Genomic DNA, 19,235 nt, shown 5'->3' with positions numbered 1-19,235 from the left:
TATTTGTTCAGTTTTGTTTGGCATTTCATCATGAAAAGACTTATGTACGTCTGAACAACGTTTACAAGTTCAACCTAATTACGAAAATTCACGTTCTGTAAAGAATGTGTTACGCGCGCTTTGCTCAACTTATGGTCAACATAATCGGCCTACTAAGCGAGCTATTCGCAACACCATCACCCATCTTGAGACCCAGCATTCATTATTCAATAATATTCGACCGAATAGACCAAGACCAGCACGCAGTGAAGAAAATATTGCAGCCGTAGCTGGGAGCATACACGAAGACCGTGGAGAACCGGTTCAGCGCCATTCGCATTAACTATGAAACGACTTGGCGCATTTTACGTCGAGAGCTTAAACTGAAAGCGTACAACATACAGTTTCCGCATTTGGGACGGAGAGCCACCTGTAGTGGTTAAAGAGCTGCCATTTTATCTAGAAAAAAACCGAGGTTTGGTGTGGTTTGTGAGCCGGTGGAATCATCGGTCCATATTTCTTCAAAAATGAAGACGGTGAGAACGTAACCGTCAATGGCGACCGTTATCGCGATATGATAACCGACTATTTGTTGTCTAAAATTGAATCCCGTGATCTCTCGACATTCGGTTTCAACAAGACGGCGCCACTTCACACACATCGCATCAATCAATGGATTTATTGAGAGAATACTTCGGCGAACTGATAATTTTACGTTTTGAGCCCCGCTTCGATTCACGCGTCTCAATCATCAGTTACCAGTCGAATGCTTCAACAAGTAATCGAAAATTGGACTCAGCGGATGGACCAAAATTAAAATTTCGGTGAAAATTTCACGACATATTTTTTTTCGACTTTATCCAGTCAAAAAAACAAACAAATTTCGAGTAAAATTAAAATTTGAACCGTATAATTTTATTAATTTTTGTTTTTTTGGGCCGCAGGTATGGGTAATATCTTCTGTCACACAACGTGTGCCCCTTAAAAAAATGTTTCAATCAGAACTGCACTCTCAATTTTCAAATTTATTATCTGTTGACCATTCCACATTTAGCAGAAAATTATTTTCGAACATTGCAAATATTTCCTTGACCGGGTCACGAGTACTCGACCTTTAATTTATTTTATGAAGTGCTAATTTTTCACTTCGTGTGCGCAACTAATTTTTGGCATGCGCCGAGCTTATTTGAAATGTATTTGGCAATACTGATGGTCTTGTGTTTATCTTACAAAGATTTGCGGTTATCGCTGTATTTTCATTTTCCATGCAGCCCATGTAATTCTGCCTTCTCTATCACTTCTGCTGCACTTACTCCTCTTGTCTTTATGCTTTCAAGCTTTTTTGGTGGCAAATTTGTTGTTGTTATTAATTTTTGTGTTGATTCACCACTACTTTGTACTACCACAGCAACACTGCCAAACATACCCGCGCATTTGTGCTGTGCTAAACACAACAACAATGGAGTTTCACTGCTGCTTTGTTGCCCATTTGTTATTTATCACTCCATACAATCGCCACACATTCGCTGCAAAGTGCATTCAATGCATTCACCTGCTCACATACATACAATACACATACGTGAAATATGCTAAATGCCGCTGCCTATGTGTGCGTATGTGTGTATTTGCTAACGAAAAGCAGCTGCTACTGGGCGTTCGCAGTAAACAAGCCGGGCGCAAGTACCTCGGTCTCGAGTATTTGCAGAATCATGCAGTCGACTTTAATTTATTTGTTTGTGCTGTTTTTGTTGTTATTGCTGTAGCTGTCGAGTTGAAGACTTTGTAAGAAATTAGCAAAAGCAATTGGATGAGTATTTGCCGAGGCAATTTACGTAGCTTGCAGCATATTGTCCGTTTGCGATTGTGTGGCAATGTCGTAACAGCGTTTTTAGCGGTAAACAATAAGTTTCGATGGCTTTTGTTATTAAATGGGCGCTAATTTGCAGGGGCCAAAATCTCTATGTGAATAATCGAAATTGTAATAGCGTTAAATCTGACAAATTTCGTAGGAAAATATAGACAATTATGGGTTGCAATTTAGTAGCAATGTTATAAAATTGAAATATGTGTGGTTATGCTGAGGATTAACTGAGTTTTTTTATTTAGGAAAAGTGGAAGTTGAAAGGAAAAACAAGAACAAAGGTTAGCTTAAGCTGTACCGGCCAACGGAAAATACTTTGCTAGTCCTTTCAAGCCATGTTATTATATATAATTCTATGTTCGATGAGATCGCGTTAAAGTTGCTTAATACTGAAAAAAGTCTTTTGTGAAGCTTTTATCCCATAAGTTTGTATGGCAGCTATGTATTTCTTAAGATCATTTTTTAATCAGGATCACTTTATCGGCGGCTCAGACAAAAGAAGCTGCTCACTGCAAAGAAAACCTCTTGTGCACAATTTCAGATCGATGTTTCAAAAACTGAGAGACTAGTTAGCGTATATAAAGGCAAATAGCCACACAATCGAACAGACATGGTTTAAATGATTAAGCTCGTTGCACTGACTATTTCTAGATATGAGTATCCATACTTTGTGGGGTCTCAAACGTTTCCTTCTGTGCGTCTTTGTGGCAAATTTAATATACCTTATTTAGTCTAGAATTTTGGAATATACAGGACGTCAAAGTGTTATAAATATTAAGAGCATATAATTTTAATACCTGATCTAGTCCCTTTTCGAGGCCCTTGCACATGATCTTGACGATTCTTAATATTCTTAAGGCCTTCCAGCTCACCCTGATTCATCAGTACTTTCGGAAATTTTTTTATATAGCTCATCAGTTATATGTTTCTCGGAATGCCCATATGGTCCGAAATGCATTAAATTTGCCGTCGTCACTACACTACATTGACTGCCCTTTCAGCCTTATTGGCTAGTTTGGTAATGACATTTGAACTGACCAATAATCCGTCAAATGTTTTTTTTATGATATTGGTTTTTTGGAAATCTATTATGTGTATTCTTGAAACATTAATTAGAAATTTAAAAATTTCATTTGCTTCTGTTATTAATTGCAAAAAACGCTCCAAACTTGGGCTTTTGTACTAAAAGAATCTCTTAGAAAAAATCGTTTAGCTTTGGAGAAATGAGCATGATCCCTCGACCTCAACATACACACCACACTAGCTCACTACATCGACTCAGACTTACAACACTGATACGCAATCTTCACCACACTCACCACATCACCACATACAATCCACATTATAACGTACACTACTCATGAGAGTACTACACATTGACACACACACACAAGTACATCAACCATAAAAGGACCGTCGGGGATCCCTCACATTTCGTTTTCGAAAACAACAGTGATCGAGTGTCTGGTACATTTATACATCTACCTCTACACTATGGCATCACAAAACCATATCAATCCAAGATTTTTCCGTTAAAAAAAACAACTGGAAATATTTAAAAAACTAAATTCGCAGAGTTTTTAAAAAATGATAATTACAAGTATATTCGTGGGGCTTAGAAACTGTGGTCTTCGAATTCCGATTTTGCAGCGAAACTAGCTGTTATTCAATTTTATTTAAGAACAGCTCGCGAAAGATGATTTGTGATGGCGACTTTTGCACAAATGGTAGATATTGGATGCAAAATATCTTCTTGTGACAAAAGAGAAAAACTTTTGTAGCAAAGAAAAAATCTTTGAAAAATTATCCTCAGAGTTCATTGGTAGAATATACAAATAATAAAAAAATTACTATTATTTTCAATTTCAACCAGTAATAGTTTCCCTGTTAGATATAACTAAATCTTTATATATAAAAATTACGTGTCACGTTGTTTGTCCGCGATGGACTCCTAAACTCCTGAACCGATTTTAGTAAAATTTAGCACACTGTGTCTAGTTAGAACCAACTTAGAAGATAGGATAGTATAAACAATTCATAAATATAAAAAATATAGTTAAATCTCTATAATATGGACGCTTTCTTAAGCGAACAACTCTATTAACTGGACAGAAAGGCCGGTAACCAGAATTGAAAAAACAGTCTTAAATCAAATTTTCACTGAATGAATAGTTTATTATATGAATAATGGTATAAAATGTATACCAGAGCAACGCGTGGCTGGATCCATTAGTCTATATATAGTATATAGTATTTATTTAAGAGATTAGACATTAACCTCTAAATTTGAATATTAAATAAAATATTACTCATAAAGTATTTATTGATTCTTTGTAAATAGTTAGTGTTTACTGTAATTTACTATAATAAACTCTTCTTAATGTCTTTCAATTGCTATTAAGTGCTATTTAATAAAGGACCTTAGGTAAATACGCGTACTAAAGTAGAAAATATTGCAAAATTTATTAGACATAATTAATAAATACTTCCTCATCGTTTAATTGGCATTTCTCAAACAAGAAAAGGTGCTTTGCAATTAATATAATTATGCAAAACCGCTTTTTATAGGCGATAATTCTAACCGATTAGCGCGATTGTTTTTCACTTAAATGACCTTAGGTGCAATATGAAAAATAATTTTATTGGATCTATTTGATTTCATAAACTATAATAACGACAACTGTCATTGTGTTTATTCAATTAACGTTAAATGAATTACAATAACAACCAATCAGTGTGCTTAAGGGAGTATAATCCTTAGCAGAGCTACACGGCGTATACGTTATATATATCTTCAATGTATTCATTGACAAGATATTATTTAGGTGTTGATAAAAAGTTTAAGCTTGATAAAAAATTAAAAAGGAGAAATGAAGATAAAATGTATAATAAAAATAGAAGGAATATTTTTTTTTCTTCTGGAGGAGGATAAAAAAATACAATAAAATGTAGTGAAATAAGATATAGAACAAAACAAATTTAAATGTTTAATTAAATAAGGCAAAATAAAAAATTAAAATAAAATAAAATTAAATAAAATAAAATAAAATAAAATAAAATAAAATAAAATAAAATAAAATAAAATAAAATAAAATAAAATAAAATAAAATAAAATAAAATAAAATAAAATAAAATAAAATAAAATAAAATAAAATAAAATAAAATAAAATAAAATAAAATAAAATGAAATAAAATAAAATAAAACAAAATAAAATAAAATAAAATAAAATAAAACAAAATTAGATAAAATTAAATTAAATTTTATTTAAAAAAACAAAATATTTTGAAAAAAATTAAAATAAACATCGAAAAAATAAAGATAAAACAAAATCAAGTAACAAAATTGAAATAAAAAAATCCAAAATAAATAAAAGAAATAATAAAAATAAAATAAAATAATTTATATTAAATAAATCCAAAAATTAAGTACAGTGAAATGAAATGAAATGAAATAAAATAAAATAACGTAAAATAATATTTAGACAATTTAAATAAAAGAAAACAAAATAAAATAATAATTTTCCAAAATTTTTTTTAATTTATTGTGCCTATGGTATGTTAGCTTTTTTCCTTTCCATAACATTCCGTTAAACAAAAAAACTAGTTTTTTTTGCTTTTTAAAATTACTCCCATATGCTCTCTCTCAAATTCCAAACAAATACAGTTCGTTTAGAACCCCCCTGTATTCAAACGAGTTGAAAAATTGCATTCAAATAATCTTAATAAGCTGCAATTAAGGTAATCATAGGCAGGCAGGTACTAACGAGGTCTTGTCAAGTGCAACTCTTTTATGCTGACAGAATTAAATAGCAAAACGTCGTTGCGATCAGCCAATGCGACGGTCAACTGCATGAATGCACATATATACATATACATATGTTCTATCGCTTAAATACAAAGAGTTATGTTTATCTACGCCATACACAATCTATACAAAGTAATAAAGCGATCAATGGCGTTTGCGGATTTTGGATACAAGTTTATTTATAAATCAGTCATGTGTGTGCTAACATGCTGAACCCTTCTTGCCTCACATATGAACGCGCAAAGCATATGCAATGCCTCCTGCCTTGCCACTTTGTTTACATTTTTACAAATCGCATTATAAAATTGCTCGCGTATGTGTGTTTGATTTTGGAAGACCTCGACGCCTTCAACGTTCATGGCAATATTTTAAGCTCGCTTGCTCGCTACATAATCTGCATCTGCATAAGCGCACCACTGCGGCTGTTCAACTATGCTAAGTCACAGCGACAGCTCCTACTAGTCTTAAGATTTTGGATTTATTTGCTCGCATTTTCATTGCCTTGTTTACGAGCATGTAATTACAAGTTTTAGTGTTTTCGATTAAACCTTGATTGGTTATTTAATTTATTCTGGTCAAAAAATTGTTATGGGTGCTTGCATGTGTGTGGCTGGATTGTAAGTTTGAATAAGACAAATTTTTTTGTGATTTGAGGTGGGAGGGTAGGGTGTTGATTGGGTGCTGATATTGTGATGTATTATGACTTAAGTGAGATATCATGAAATTACTGTTGATTGAGGAATTAAATTTGACAGAAAAAGAGCAATAGAGAAAAATTAAATTAAATTAAATAAAAAAATAAAATAAAATAAAACAAAATAAAATAAAATAAAATAAAATAAAATAAAATAAAATAAAATAAAATAAAATAAAATAAAATAAAATAAAATAAAATAAAATAAAATAAAATAAAATAAAATAAAATAAAATAAAATAAAATAAAATAAAATAAAATAAAATAAAATAAAATAAAATAAAATAAAATAAAATAAAATAAAATAAAATAAAATAAAATAAAATAAAGTAAAATAAAATAAAGTAAAATAAAATAAAATAAAATAAAATAAATTTCGCAGTTTACATATGCTCTTTATGACACCATGCGTATAACCTAATGTAGATGGAAACAATAGTCGATGTGAGAAATGCCGTTTTTGGCGTTGGCAATTAAGAAATAGTTTGCTGAAATTAAAGGAATCAATTCAAATAACGGTACAGAAATGTTAATATTGAAGCTATTTGCTCATTCTATAACCAAAATTATTCAAGGCAAAAGCCATGAGAAAAATATTTTTTAGATTTAGACATTCGCTACTGAAATATTTTATTGCTTGATAGGAATCTGAATTTTTATTTTTATTATTTGTATTCATTATATTGCTGTGATTTTTTCAAAGGCGGGCATTTTCACAAAATGTTAAAAACGTTAGGGAAAAATTTTGTTATTATGAGCGTAAATGTCAGCAATAAATCAAGGAGTCTGAAGACCCATTCAACATGAATGCTAATTCAAGTTTAATATATTTGGAAATTATTGACAAATTTTGGATAAAAACTATAAAAAAAATTTCTTCTTCTTTACTGGCGTGGAAACCGCTTACGCGGTTAGAGTCGAATTAACAACAGCACGCCAGTCACTTTGCGAAAAAAAGAAACTATAAACAATTAGGTGTCCAAAATCTCATATTAAATCTACGCAATATAACAAAGACTAACAAAAAGTTTCAAAACCGGAGCATACTTTTGTAGAACCCACAGAGGTGATCTAGTGACTGATGCCTAGAGCATACAAAAATTATGTAGGGAACACTTTTCCAGTCTGCTGTGTGACAGTGGAAACATAACACCAGGAGACCCGAGCATGAAGAAGTTCGAATAGCAATTACCTGCCTGAAGAACAACAAAGCGGCGGGAGCCGATGCACTGCTGGCTGATCATGGCTTCAAAGAACTGATAAGAAGCATACCTCACCTTCTTTGTAAAATATGGTCGGACGAAAGTATGCCAACGATTGGTATGAAGTGCTCTGCCTAATCCACAAAAGGGAGACCCTAAAATCTGTGCCAACCACCGTGGAATAAGCCTCCTCAACATCGCATATAAGGTTCTATCGAGCGTAGTGTGTGAAAGAGTAAAGCCCACCATCAACAAACTGATTGAACCTTAACAGTGTGGCGCTTTAGACCTGGAAAATCAACAACTGACCAGATATTCAACATGCGCCAAATCTTGGAAAATACCCCTGAAAAGAGAATCGACACGCACCACCTCTTCGTCGTTTTTAAAGCTGCTTTTGACAGCAAGAAAAGGAGCTGTCTTTATGCCGCGATGTCTGAATTTGGTATCTCCGCAAAACCAATACGGCTGTGTAAACTGACGTTGAGCAACACCAAAAGCAAAAGGGTCGGGAAGGACCTCGCCGGGCTGTTCGATACCAAACGAGGTTTCAGGCAAGCCGACTTCCTATCATGCGATTTCTTCAATCTATTACTGGATAAAATAATTCGAGCTGCAGAGATGACTAAAGGAATAAGAATGTACAGCTGCTGGCGTATAATATTGATATCATCAGCCGCGTCGTTAGTTTTTGCTTTCTCTAGACTAGATAAAAAAGCGAAGAAACTGGGTCTGGCAGTGAAGGAGGGCAATACGAAATATCTTCTGTTATCAAATAAACAGTCATCGCACTCGCGACTACGCCCTCATGTCACTGTTGATAGTCATAACTGCGAAGTCATAGATAATAGGAACCAGTAGTGACACCAACAACAACGTCTGCCTCAAAATCCAACGCAGAATAACTCTTACCAACAGCTGCTACTTCAGACTGAGTAGTCAATTGAGATGTAAAGTCCTCTCTCGACGAACAAAAACCAAACTCTACAAGTCACTCATTATTCCCGTCCTGCTATATAGTGCAGAGGTATGGACGACGACAACAGCTGATGAGTCGACGTTACGAGCTTTAGAGAGAAAGGTTCTGCGAAAGATTTATGGTCCTTTTCGCATAGGCAACAGCGAATACCGCAGTCGATAAAACGATGAGCTTGACGAAATTGACATACAAGTAGTTCAGCCAATTAAGAGAATTAGCCAGCTAGGTCATGTCATCCGAAAGGATGAAAACACTCCAACTCTGAAAGTATTCGACGCGGTACACGCCGGGCGAAGCAGAGAAAGAGGAAGACCTCCACTTCGTTGGAAAGACTAGGTGAAGAAAGACCTGGCTTCGCTTGAAGTCTCCAATTGGCGCCAAGAACAAAATACTGGCGTCCTGTTGTAAACTCGGCTATAACTCTATGCCAATAAAGAAGAAGAAAAGGAAGTGCTAGTTTTTTATTTGAAAGATCTATCAAATTGAGAGATGTTAATGAATTTTAGAAAAGAATTTTCTAAATCTCGAATTATATTCAGCAACAATGGATGAACATAATAACAGGAGAATAAACCAATGGAGTTTAAGCTATAAGTTTGATAAAGTGAGATTAGATTAGTTTGAGTAAAGACATTCATTACAAGAGACATCGGCAATGTTTATACTGTTAATGCGGCAACAAAAAAATTATTTTATTAAATTCTATTAAAAAAAAAATTATAAAACAAATATTTGCATTTTTCAAATACTCTCCATGACTTGCACGGCTCAGATTCAGATTTCCACTCACCAGCTTACATAAGCGCGAAACGCCAGCAAGCAATTACAAATTACACATTACTTGTATTATATAGCATGTCATGACACTTTTATAAGATTTTTGGCAACAAGTTTTTGGCTCCGCCAATCGCAGCATCGCCGCAACGTGGACGATCACGTTTATAGCAACTCGCGGCGGCAGACTTCTAATACAAGTTTTCATGCACGAGTCTAGGCAAACAGCAAGTATGGGCATCAGCAACGGCAGTAGCACGGCGGATTTGTGGTTGGTGGCAATTTATGTTTTATTTTTGTAATTTTTGTATTTAAACTTTTTTCCATACGTGAATTTTTAGACTTAAACGCCAATTATATAAGACTGCAATGGAGTTTGCCGAGCGCGCCGCACGCCGAGACCAAATGACCGCGTATAAAATGTTGAAATGAACTTGTGCTGCAGCAACTGTTGCAATTGCCGAAATTGCCAATGTGCGCCAGCAATAAAGCGCAGAGCAACAAAAGCGAAATAAATAAAATGAAATAAACTGAAAAAGCAAAAAAATGAGAATTGAGAATGAAAATAAATGCAACAAGCTGCAAATTGCCAAGACTCGATCTTTGGCAATTTTTGGCTACCGCTTCTAGCTGCTACTTCAGCTACTCACATTAGCCGCTTGTATGCTTGGCGGTGGCGGCGGCTAGCAATGTTTGCGCACTTGATGGCCTACGCTTCGGAAGTGTGCCGTTCATGTAACCGCCGAGTTTTGTTTTTAGAATGTTGGATTGCGCAAAGATCGCAAAGATCGCGGGCTACGCGCAGCAAGTATCATTGCCACTGACGGCGCCGAGCAGAGTCGAGCCGAGCCGCGCACCAAGTGCTGTTTTGGTTTTAAGAATAACACATACATATACATATATGTGTATGTTAGTATGTGTGATTGTGGTAAATTTTCACAAGTTTTTGATTTGTTGTTGTCATTGTTAGTGGTTGTTGTTTAATTGAAGTGATATTGACTTTAAAGCCAATTGCCATTTTCTATAGTGTGAAATATGCATAATTACATATGTACAAACGCACACATGCCAAACAAATAATTATGTATATAAATATCGTATATATGTATGTATGTGTATAATTTCCACTGTGCAATATCGGCAACCGAAAATCTTTTGCAAACCGGAAAATTAACTCGGTTTCCTTGAGAAGATTTTGCCTTCCAAGCTAAAATATGCAATGTGTGGCTTCTTTACTGTTGCTGTTTGTATTTAATTTATTTATTATTATTATGATTTTTTCTGTTTTGCTTATCGCACGTAGTTGATATTAAATTAATTTGGGTTTTATTTATTTAATTAAGTGGCTTTTACTTACGGTTATTGATTTTAGCTCCTTGTGATATTAGCATGGACAGCGGGGTGGGGCGGCTGGTTAAATTTGGCATACCACCGTGTTCCCCGCCGCCACCACCCCCACCATCGGATCGATGATGTGTACCATGGCCGCTATTGTGGCCGTTGTGTCCATTATCGCCGGTGGTTTTCACAATGGTATTGCGTCGCCCTCCGCCCGCCAAACCCAATATGTGATCCCGCGCACTGCGTCCGTATCTGAGGTAGTGTTTTTGTAACCCCATGTTTTAGTGCTGAAATTTTGAAAAAATAATTCTAATAAGTTTGTGGCTTTTGCATTTGATTAATAAGAGTTAAGAGAATTATTGATTTAATTAGTAAACCAAAAATTTTGGATATAGGTTTTTTATAATTAGTTCATTTGTTTTTTTGTTTTTGTTTAAACAGTAAGTAAATAACCTAAAACTCGATTGCTTAAATTTTTCACAAAAAAAAGTTTTGCGAAAAATTTTCGAAACGGCTTTATCCTACTACTACTTATTTTTTTCAAATATTATTGACCCTTGTCCAATGTGATTTATTAAGCCAAGATTGTAAAAAGCATTTGAGATAGAGCCATTTCTCACAGAAGCATTCTTTACCTACTTTTTTTAAAGAAAGTACACATAAACGTCAAATTTAATGGGGAATGTTTGTTATCATACTAAAGAACACATATTTTTTCTCGCGAGATTTATCAAAAAAGGCTATTGAAAAAATCTACCCGGATAACCTATTACTATGAACTTCTAATCGACATTTGAAATAGTTTTTGGGTTATAATTCTTTAAATTGCTCAGTTAAACCAACTCCTGGAGTTTATAGTTAATCCCGTCTTTCTCGGAATCAAAACTGAGCATACCAACCGAAGAGAATTTTTTTTGAGATCTTAGAAGGTATAGTGGAAAACTCATAAAATTTCTCTTAGAGGAGAAATATTTCTTTAATTTAGTATAAAGAGATACTTGTAGTAATTGTTTTAAGGTATAATATGAAAGTGCCGATTTGATATATTGTACATACAAATGACTAATAAGTTTATGATAAAACCTGTAGATGATTAGGAATGAATAAAGAATGGATTGGAAATAACATACCGTTCAGAAGAAGGCTATGTAACTGTGATTTTACTACTAGGCAGCGGGTGTTAGTAGAAAAGTAAAGAGGCTTTATCGAAGAGTGCAAAAATCGCCTCAAAACTCAAGCAGTTGTTGTAAATTTTGCTGAAGAAGGTGATATACAAGTATTTATTATTAAATAAATATATTTAAATTGCTGAAGATTTTTTACTATAAGCAACATGGACTTATTAAAAACCTCAGCAAATTTGACATTTAGTGTTTGTGGCGAAAATAAACCAAAGCAGATCAAAATGAAGCTATTCTACAACAAGTATCGAGGTTATCGTTTTAATTACTTATAAACACCAAATGGTATTCGGATAACGGCCATCGGATCGCTTATGGTTAGATTGAATTGAAAAAAAAAAACACCTCTTTAAGAAATTCTTCAATTGGAGGTAATATATAATTCATATTAAAATGTGCTCGACAGCATTGAGAAAATATGACTGTCAAAATTGTATAGATTTATTTATAATTAACATGATATATGTATGGATCATAAATGCTTTTTTCAGCCAATTTTCCTACAAAACGTTCCAAAGGCTTTATGAATTAACTTGTGGCTATTTCAAGCTTATTAGATTAAGTCTAGTTTTTTTTTCATTTACATTTAGCATTTCATACTGAATAATCTTTTCTTTTCAAATTATCATATATATTTTTTAATTTTCGATTATCTTATTAAATGAGTGAATAACTATGTATATACTTTTTCCAGCTTATATCTTAATGAAATTAAGATCATGCTTATTTTATAATTTGCCTGTTTTCTAATCTTCTATAACCATATTTACATATTTCACTCCATAAGCACAGCATACTGCATGAGTAGCGCGAGTTGCTCCATAAACTATGAACTGGTCACGATTTCATTAGAAATATTTTCAAAGTGGTCTCAGATATTAATAACATATTTAAATACTTTTGACAATTGTAATTAATTTTATGTGGTTATATGCAAATAAACAAATAATAACTGGAGATTTGTATGGGAATGCAGTGACAAAGGAATTTGCTGATCATTATTAAGAATTGAAATATTTTACCAATGACGGGCTATAAATGTATTTACTAGAGAAGGTGTTGATTTCATGAGAGTGCAGCTGCTTAAGTTGGATAGCAATTCAGAAATTCAATTCCATAGGCTAAAATACGACACCCCCTATATTATAGTCCGACATGTGACAAATTAAAGTATTTTTATTTTATTTTTTTTTTAGTTGGGGAAAGCATCAAAAGCCGGAGTGCGGAATTTCAATCCTCTAAGTTTTTTTACTTCACCAGATAATTTCATGCTGTTTGGCAAGAATTATTTTCAAAGGCAATGGTGTAATCTTCGAAGAAATTTTTCGGTTCGAATCATTATATCATATGGCTGATATACAAATTAAGCCGTCAAATTGCTGTCCTTATGTAGAATTTTTTTATTTCACGAGATACTTGTATTTTAACGAAATTTGGTTTGGATTATTTTTAAAGACAGTACTACAATCTTCGAATATATAGTTTGGATCAGACTAATATAGCACGTAGCTACCATACAAACAGACCGATCAAAATCAAGTTCTCTTGCGGAAACTTTTCGTTGTATTGTATTGTGTATTATAGCTTCGGTGCAGTAACGTTTAACGTTTTTTGTTATTTTTTATTAAAATCAAACACTAGTTGTAGGAGGATGGAGTCATGTGTAGAAGTTCACTCAAGTGAGGAAAGTTCTCTGAACGCCATTCACTTGAGAGTGACCAGAAATAATTATTTTACATGTGGCTTAAGCAGATTACGATTTCCGGTCTTAGACCAAGTATTTTCTGGGTAGCCAAAAAGTATCCGTTTGAAGGCGAGCTTAAATGAAAAGGTGAAACATCCTTTCCCAGGGCTGTGCGCTGAGTTTGGAACCCGCCATGTAAAAAAACTCCCACAATGAAAAAAAGAAAACTGCCTCGGATGAGAGACTAATTTTAAACTCGGCTATAACCGCGTGAGGGTTGTCTACGCCAATAAAAAAAGACTGGTTTAATATTTTCGTATCTTTTTTTCAATTAGACAAAATTTTTCCATTTGAATTGTTTACAATTTGTTTTACATTTCCGGTTCAAGTTCAGCACCATATACTTCAAGTTTGCCATAAGTCTATCAAATTTAGTTTCGGTCAGAAGGGCTCGTTTAGTACTATAGTAAAACAAAGCGCCAACAGTCAAAGTTCATTGGAGGTTTTTATGTTATTTTGAATTTGCACTGTCACTGTGTTATATAAAAATGTAATAAAACGCTTAAAAGCGTTTGCGTTCGTTGAGGGAGGGCATAAGCATATATTAATATTTACGTAAGAATATTTAGTTAAGTACTACAATTTAAGAAAATTTACTCACACCTCACTAACAAATTGTATAATGTTTATATTCATTTCAAAGGGTTCGTCTGACTTCACGTTTCTGTTAACGAGCAAGAAACTAGGCACATTCAGTCAAGGTATATCTCTGAACATTTCATACGTTTTAGGTTCCAATGATTTCAAAAGGATTGGTTCCATTCCAACCGAACTTAGCTTACTCTAATTTTCAGAGAAATATAGAGAAAGAAATACATATACAGGGTAAACAATATCCTGTTCTTTATCTTAATATTTTTATTGGAAGAAAAGAGAATTCATATGATTAATAAAAAATAAAATAATAATAAAAAATAATTTAATGAAAAAATATTTTATATATTTTATTTTATTTTTTAATTTTATTTTTTTTTCTAATATTTTTTTACAATAAAAAATATGTTTTATTTTATTTATTTAAATTTATTTTCTTTCCTTCATCAAAACAAGAAATGATTTAATTCCTTATTTATTCAAATATTTTTCATGTATAGGGTGATTTTTTAAGAGCTTGATAACTTTTTTAAAAAAAAAAACGCATAAAATTTGCAAAATCTCATCGGTTCTTTATTTGAAACGTTAGATTGGTTCATGACATTTACTTTTTGAAGATAATTTCATTTAAATGTTGACCGCGGCTGCGTCTTAGGTGGTCCATTCGGAAAGTCCAATTTTGGGCAACTTTTTCGAGCATTTCGGCCGGAATAGCCCGAATTTCTTCGGAAATGTTGTCTTCCAAAGCTGGAATAGTTGCTGGCTTATTTCTGTAGACTTTAGACTTGACGTAGCCCCACAAAAAATAGTCTAAAGGCGTTAAATCGCATGATCTTGGTGGCCAACTTACGGGTCCATTTCTTGAGATGAATTGTTGTCCGAAGTTTTCCCTCAAAATGGCCATAGAATCGCGAGCTGTGTGGCATGTAGCGCCATCTTCTTGAAACCACATGTCAACCAAGTTCAGTTCTTCCATTTTGGCAACAAAAAGTTTGTTAGCATCGAACGATAGCGATCGCCATTCACCGTAACGTTGCGTCCAACAGCATCTTTGAAAAAATACGGTCCAATGATTCCACCAGCGTACAAACCACACCAAACAGTGCATTTTTCGGGATGCATGGGCAGTTCTTGAACGGCTTCTGGTTGCTCTTCACCCCAAATGCGGCAATTTTGCTTATTTACGTAGCCATTCAACCAGAAATGAGCCTCATCGCTGAACAAAATTTGTCGATAAACACATTTCGAACCGAACACTGATTTTGGTAATAAAATTCAATGATTTGCAAGCGTTGCTCGTTAGTAAGTCTATTCATGATGAAATGTCAAAGCATACTGAGCATCTTTCTCTTTGACACCATGTCTGAAATCCCACGTGATCTGTCAAATACTAATGCATGAAAATCCTAACCTCAAAAAAATCACCCGTTATTTCTCACACATACGTTCCTATTTTTGTGTTAGCTAGTGTACATTACACAGCTCTTGTCATTTTTAACACCATAAAATTTTGTCGCATTGACTCAGCGATTTACGGCAATAAATCGCAAAACTGCTAATACACTTGTAAATGTACACGTGACACAAATTAATATTTTTTCTTTATGAACTATATGGTCTTCAATTATTTGCTTTATCACTTGGCGAAAAAAATATTGCGGAAACTAATGACGTCAAAATAGATGCCTATGTAAAAAATTCAATTAGAAAGTAATGCCTAGAAATATGAGAGAAAAATTATCTTTGCGTAAAAGGTTTATTCACTAATTGGACATTATTATTGAAACGAGGTGTTGTTAAAAATTAATTTTTATTACCTCAAGGAATGAGGTCAGCAATATTTGTAGCCATTGAATAGAATTTAGATAGTGATACAAGTGATAATCCAATATATTTACTGCAAGTAGATATGTGTATATTTTTAATTTATTGATGACCAAATGATTCGCTCGAATGATTTTGGTTGATATTTTGAGTATGAAACGATGAGACATGGGTTTATGAGTTTGACATACAAACAAGTCAACAATCATCGGAATGGAGGGGGAAAAATCTTGGCGATGCTCATAAGTTTTTTCGATATTCGTGACTTGGTGCATCATGAATATGTTTCGGAATGACGGACAATCAATAGAGGGTTCTACTTGGCCATATTGACGCATTTGGGTGAGAACATCCATCGAAGACGGCCGGAATTGTGGAAGAACAATTCATGGATTTTGCACGATGATAACACTAGTTTACAGTATTGAACTTTTTGTCTGTTGCCGCGAATTCTGCGATTGATATTGTTCACTTATTACCTATACCTATTTTGAGTATTTTGGGGTGCTCTTGGATAAAAATAAGAATTCTTGGGCTCCCAATTGTGTTTGTAAATCTTGTGCGGAATATTGAAGATTATGGGAAAGTGGTAAGAGAAGTGTCTTTAAATTTGGAACGCCGACTATTTGGCGAGAACCACGAAATCATCTCGTAGACTGTTATTTTTGTAGTGTGAACATAAACGGTTTAAACACTAAAAATCGAGCTAAATGGCAGTACACAAGTACTAGTTGTGTTCAACGTGCAGTGCAACGTTCACCTAACTTTTCAGAGCCTAAAAAGCTGAACCATTAGAACAAGACATTGAAGGACCAAGCTCATCACAAAATGATGCTGATTTTGAAGGTATGTTTAATGAGCCAAAACGCTTTTCCCAAAATGAGTTGAATGATCTTGTAAGAGATTTAAATCTTTCTAAACAAGCTTCAGAATTGTTAGCATCAAGACTAAAAGAAAAAAACTTGTTATCCTCGGATACTAAAATAAGTTTTTATCGTGAAAGAAATGCAGAATTACGGCGTTATTTTTCCGAAGAAAACGGCATTACCTTTTGTTCAGATATCAAAAACTTGTTGATAAAAATGGGCTTGAAGCGATACGAACCAAACGACTGGCGTTTATTCATTGACAGCTCAAAACGTATCCTTAAATGTATTCTATTACATAATGGAAATAAATACGCTGGGGTACCTATTGCCCACAGCACAAAGTTAAAGGAGAAATATTGTAACATTTCGCTAGTCTTGAACAAAATAAAATACAATGACCATGAGTGGCAAATTTGTGTCGATTTAAAAATGGTCAACATTCTTCTCGGTCAACAAAGTAGTTATACCAAGTGTCCCTGTTTTATATGTCTTTGAGACAGTAGAGCTAAACAAGAGCATTAGGTGAGAAAAAACTGGCCCTTGATAGAAAAAATGGAGCCTGGAAAGCACATTATAGTCCATAATTCATTAGTAGCTCGTAATAAAATTATCCTTCCAAGATTACATATAAAACTGGGAATCATGAAACAGTTTGTAAAATCACTAGATAAAGATGGGAACTGCTTTTCTTACATTTGCCAAAAATTTCCGCAGCTCACTATGGAAAAGATTAAAGCCGGAATTTTTGATGGCCCCCAATTTAGACAACTTACGAAAGATACTTAATTTAGAAATTCTATGACTGAATCAGAACTAAAGGCTTGGACAGCATTCGTATCTGTGATGCAGAATTTTCTCGGAAATAAAAAATCCGAAAATTATATTGAACTTGTAGAAGACCTTCTGCTACAATTAAAAAATATGGGATGCAACATGAGTATAAAACTCCACTTCTTCCATAGTCACCTAGAGAGCTTTCGGGAAAATTTAGGAGATATGAGCGAAGAGCAGGGAGAGCTTATGCATCAAGACTTATGCGTCATAGAAGAGCGCTATCAGGGTTTCTGAGATAAAAATATGTTGTCTGACTATTGTTAGCCTCTAATACGTCATTTTCCAAAGTCTACGCATCGGGGAAGAGCTTTAAAACGAAGTTTTTTAGAACTTAATGATTAATTATTTTTCTTAATAAAATTTTTTTAATAAGTACATGTTTTTTTCTGTGTAATACCTACATAGCTGAAACTAGAGCTGATAAAAATATTTAAATTATATTTTTGGAAATAGCATATTATATGTAGTCAGCAACAGCTAAAATTTCTTCGGCAAAAAATGTACTGTAAACAAGTATAATAATATACCATCGCGTCGATCCACCATTGTAACCGAATGTAAAGCCAAAAACGTTATTAATACCATCGATAAACTACCATATTCATCAGATTTGGCTCCGTGGGATTTTTTCTTGTTACCCAAACTGAAAGTGCCGCCCCGTAGAATCTGCTTTCAGCCGTTCGAAGAGATAAAACAAAATTCGTTGAAGGAGCTGAAGGCCATCCCAAAAAGTGCTTAAAAAAGTTTTTCGAGAATTGAAAAAATCGTTGGCATAGGGGTATTACATCTGACTGTGGATTATTTTGAAGGCGACAAAATAAGTATTGAATAATTAAATATTTTTTGTTTACAATTTCCGTGTACTTGTCAAAATGTATATCGATCAAATACACCTGATTCTACTTTAAAATTCAAATGACCCTATGTACATATATAGTACATTCAGTACATTATTCATTTGCGGATGATCTAAGTATATATTTCCTTTATACTAAGGTTCAATTTCGACAATTGTTTACCACTGACCGTCTAATTAACTTTAAGCGATTTCAAAACAATTGCTTAGTTCAATGTACTAGGTACACATACATGTCCATACATTCCTACACACATATATGCAATATGAGTGTACCTCAGACTCATCTATACACTATTTTGTTGTTTATTTTTCTGACGTCAGCCGCTTTCCTTCGAATTCGCAAATTTATGAGGCGATTAATTTGTAAACATATACAGTCGGTTATAAAAGTGTCACATTGCTAAGGTGTTAATGTGTGCAAATCTATTTTATTTATTTGTTTAGAAAATTAAACATGTCAAAGACTTTACAGGCATTAGTTTTCATATTTATATAGGCTTATGTGCTCAAAATCTGTTAACAACTGCAATGCTCCCAGTATAAAAATTTGAAAGTCAAAATGCAATGATGGCTTGAAGACGAAAGTACATATATGTATAGTATATTGTGGGTAAATAGGTGCATGAGGGCACATCTGCGCGCAATTGATGATTATGTAGTTAATATACGGAGAACAAACGTGATACAACGTCAAA

At 33.6% G+C, this 19,235-nt stretch overlaps 1 protein-coding gene across 1 annotated transcript in view; it reads right to left on the bottom strand.

Moving 5' to 3' along the window:
- The window catches only part of LOC105223629 (lysosome membrane protein 2), an 88,119-nt gene that overhangs the window by 35,015 nt on the left and 33,869 nt on the right, over positions 1 to 19,235 (bottom strand). Inside the window, exon 2 of the mRNA XM_049457539.1 lies at positions 10,652 to 10,922. Coding sequence (XP_049313496.1) covers positions 10,652 to 10,913 — 262 coding nt within the window. The 5' untranslated portion in view covers positions 10,914 to 10,922. The remainder of the gene's footprint in view (positions 1 to 10,651; positions 10,923 to 19,235) is intronic.

The sequence above is a fragment of the Bactrocera dorsalis genome, chromosome 5 (assembly GCF_023373825.1).
Source record: "Bactrocera dorsalis isolate Fly_Bdor chromosome 5, ASM2337382v1, whole genome shotgun sequence".
In the NCBI taxonomy this organism is placed as follows: domain Eukaryota; kingdom Metazoa; phylum Arthropoda; class Insecta; order Diptera; family Tephritidae; genus Bactrocera; species Bactrocera dorsalis.
This window is presented reverse-complemented; position numbering and strand designations above follow the sequence as displayed.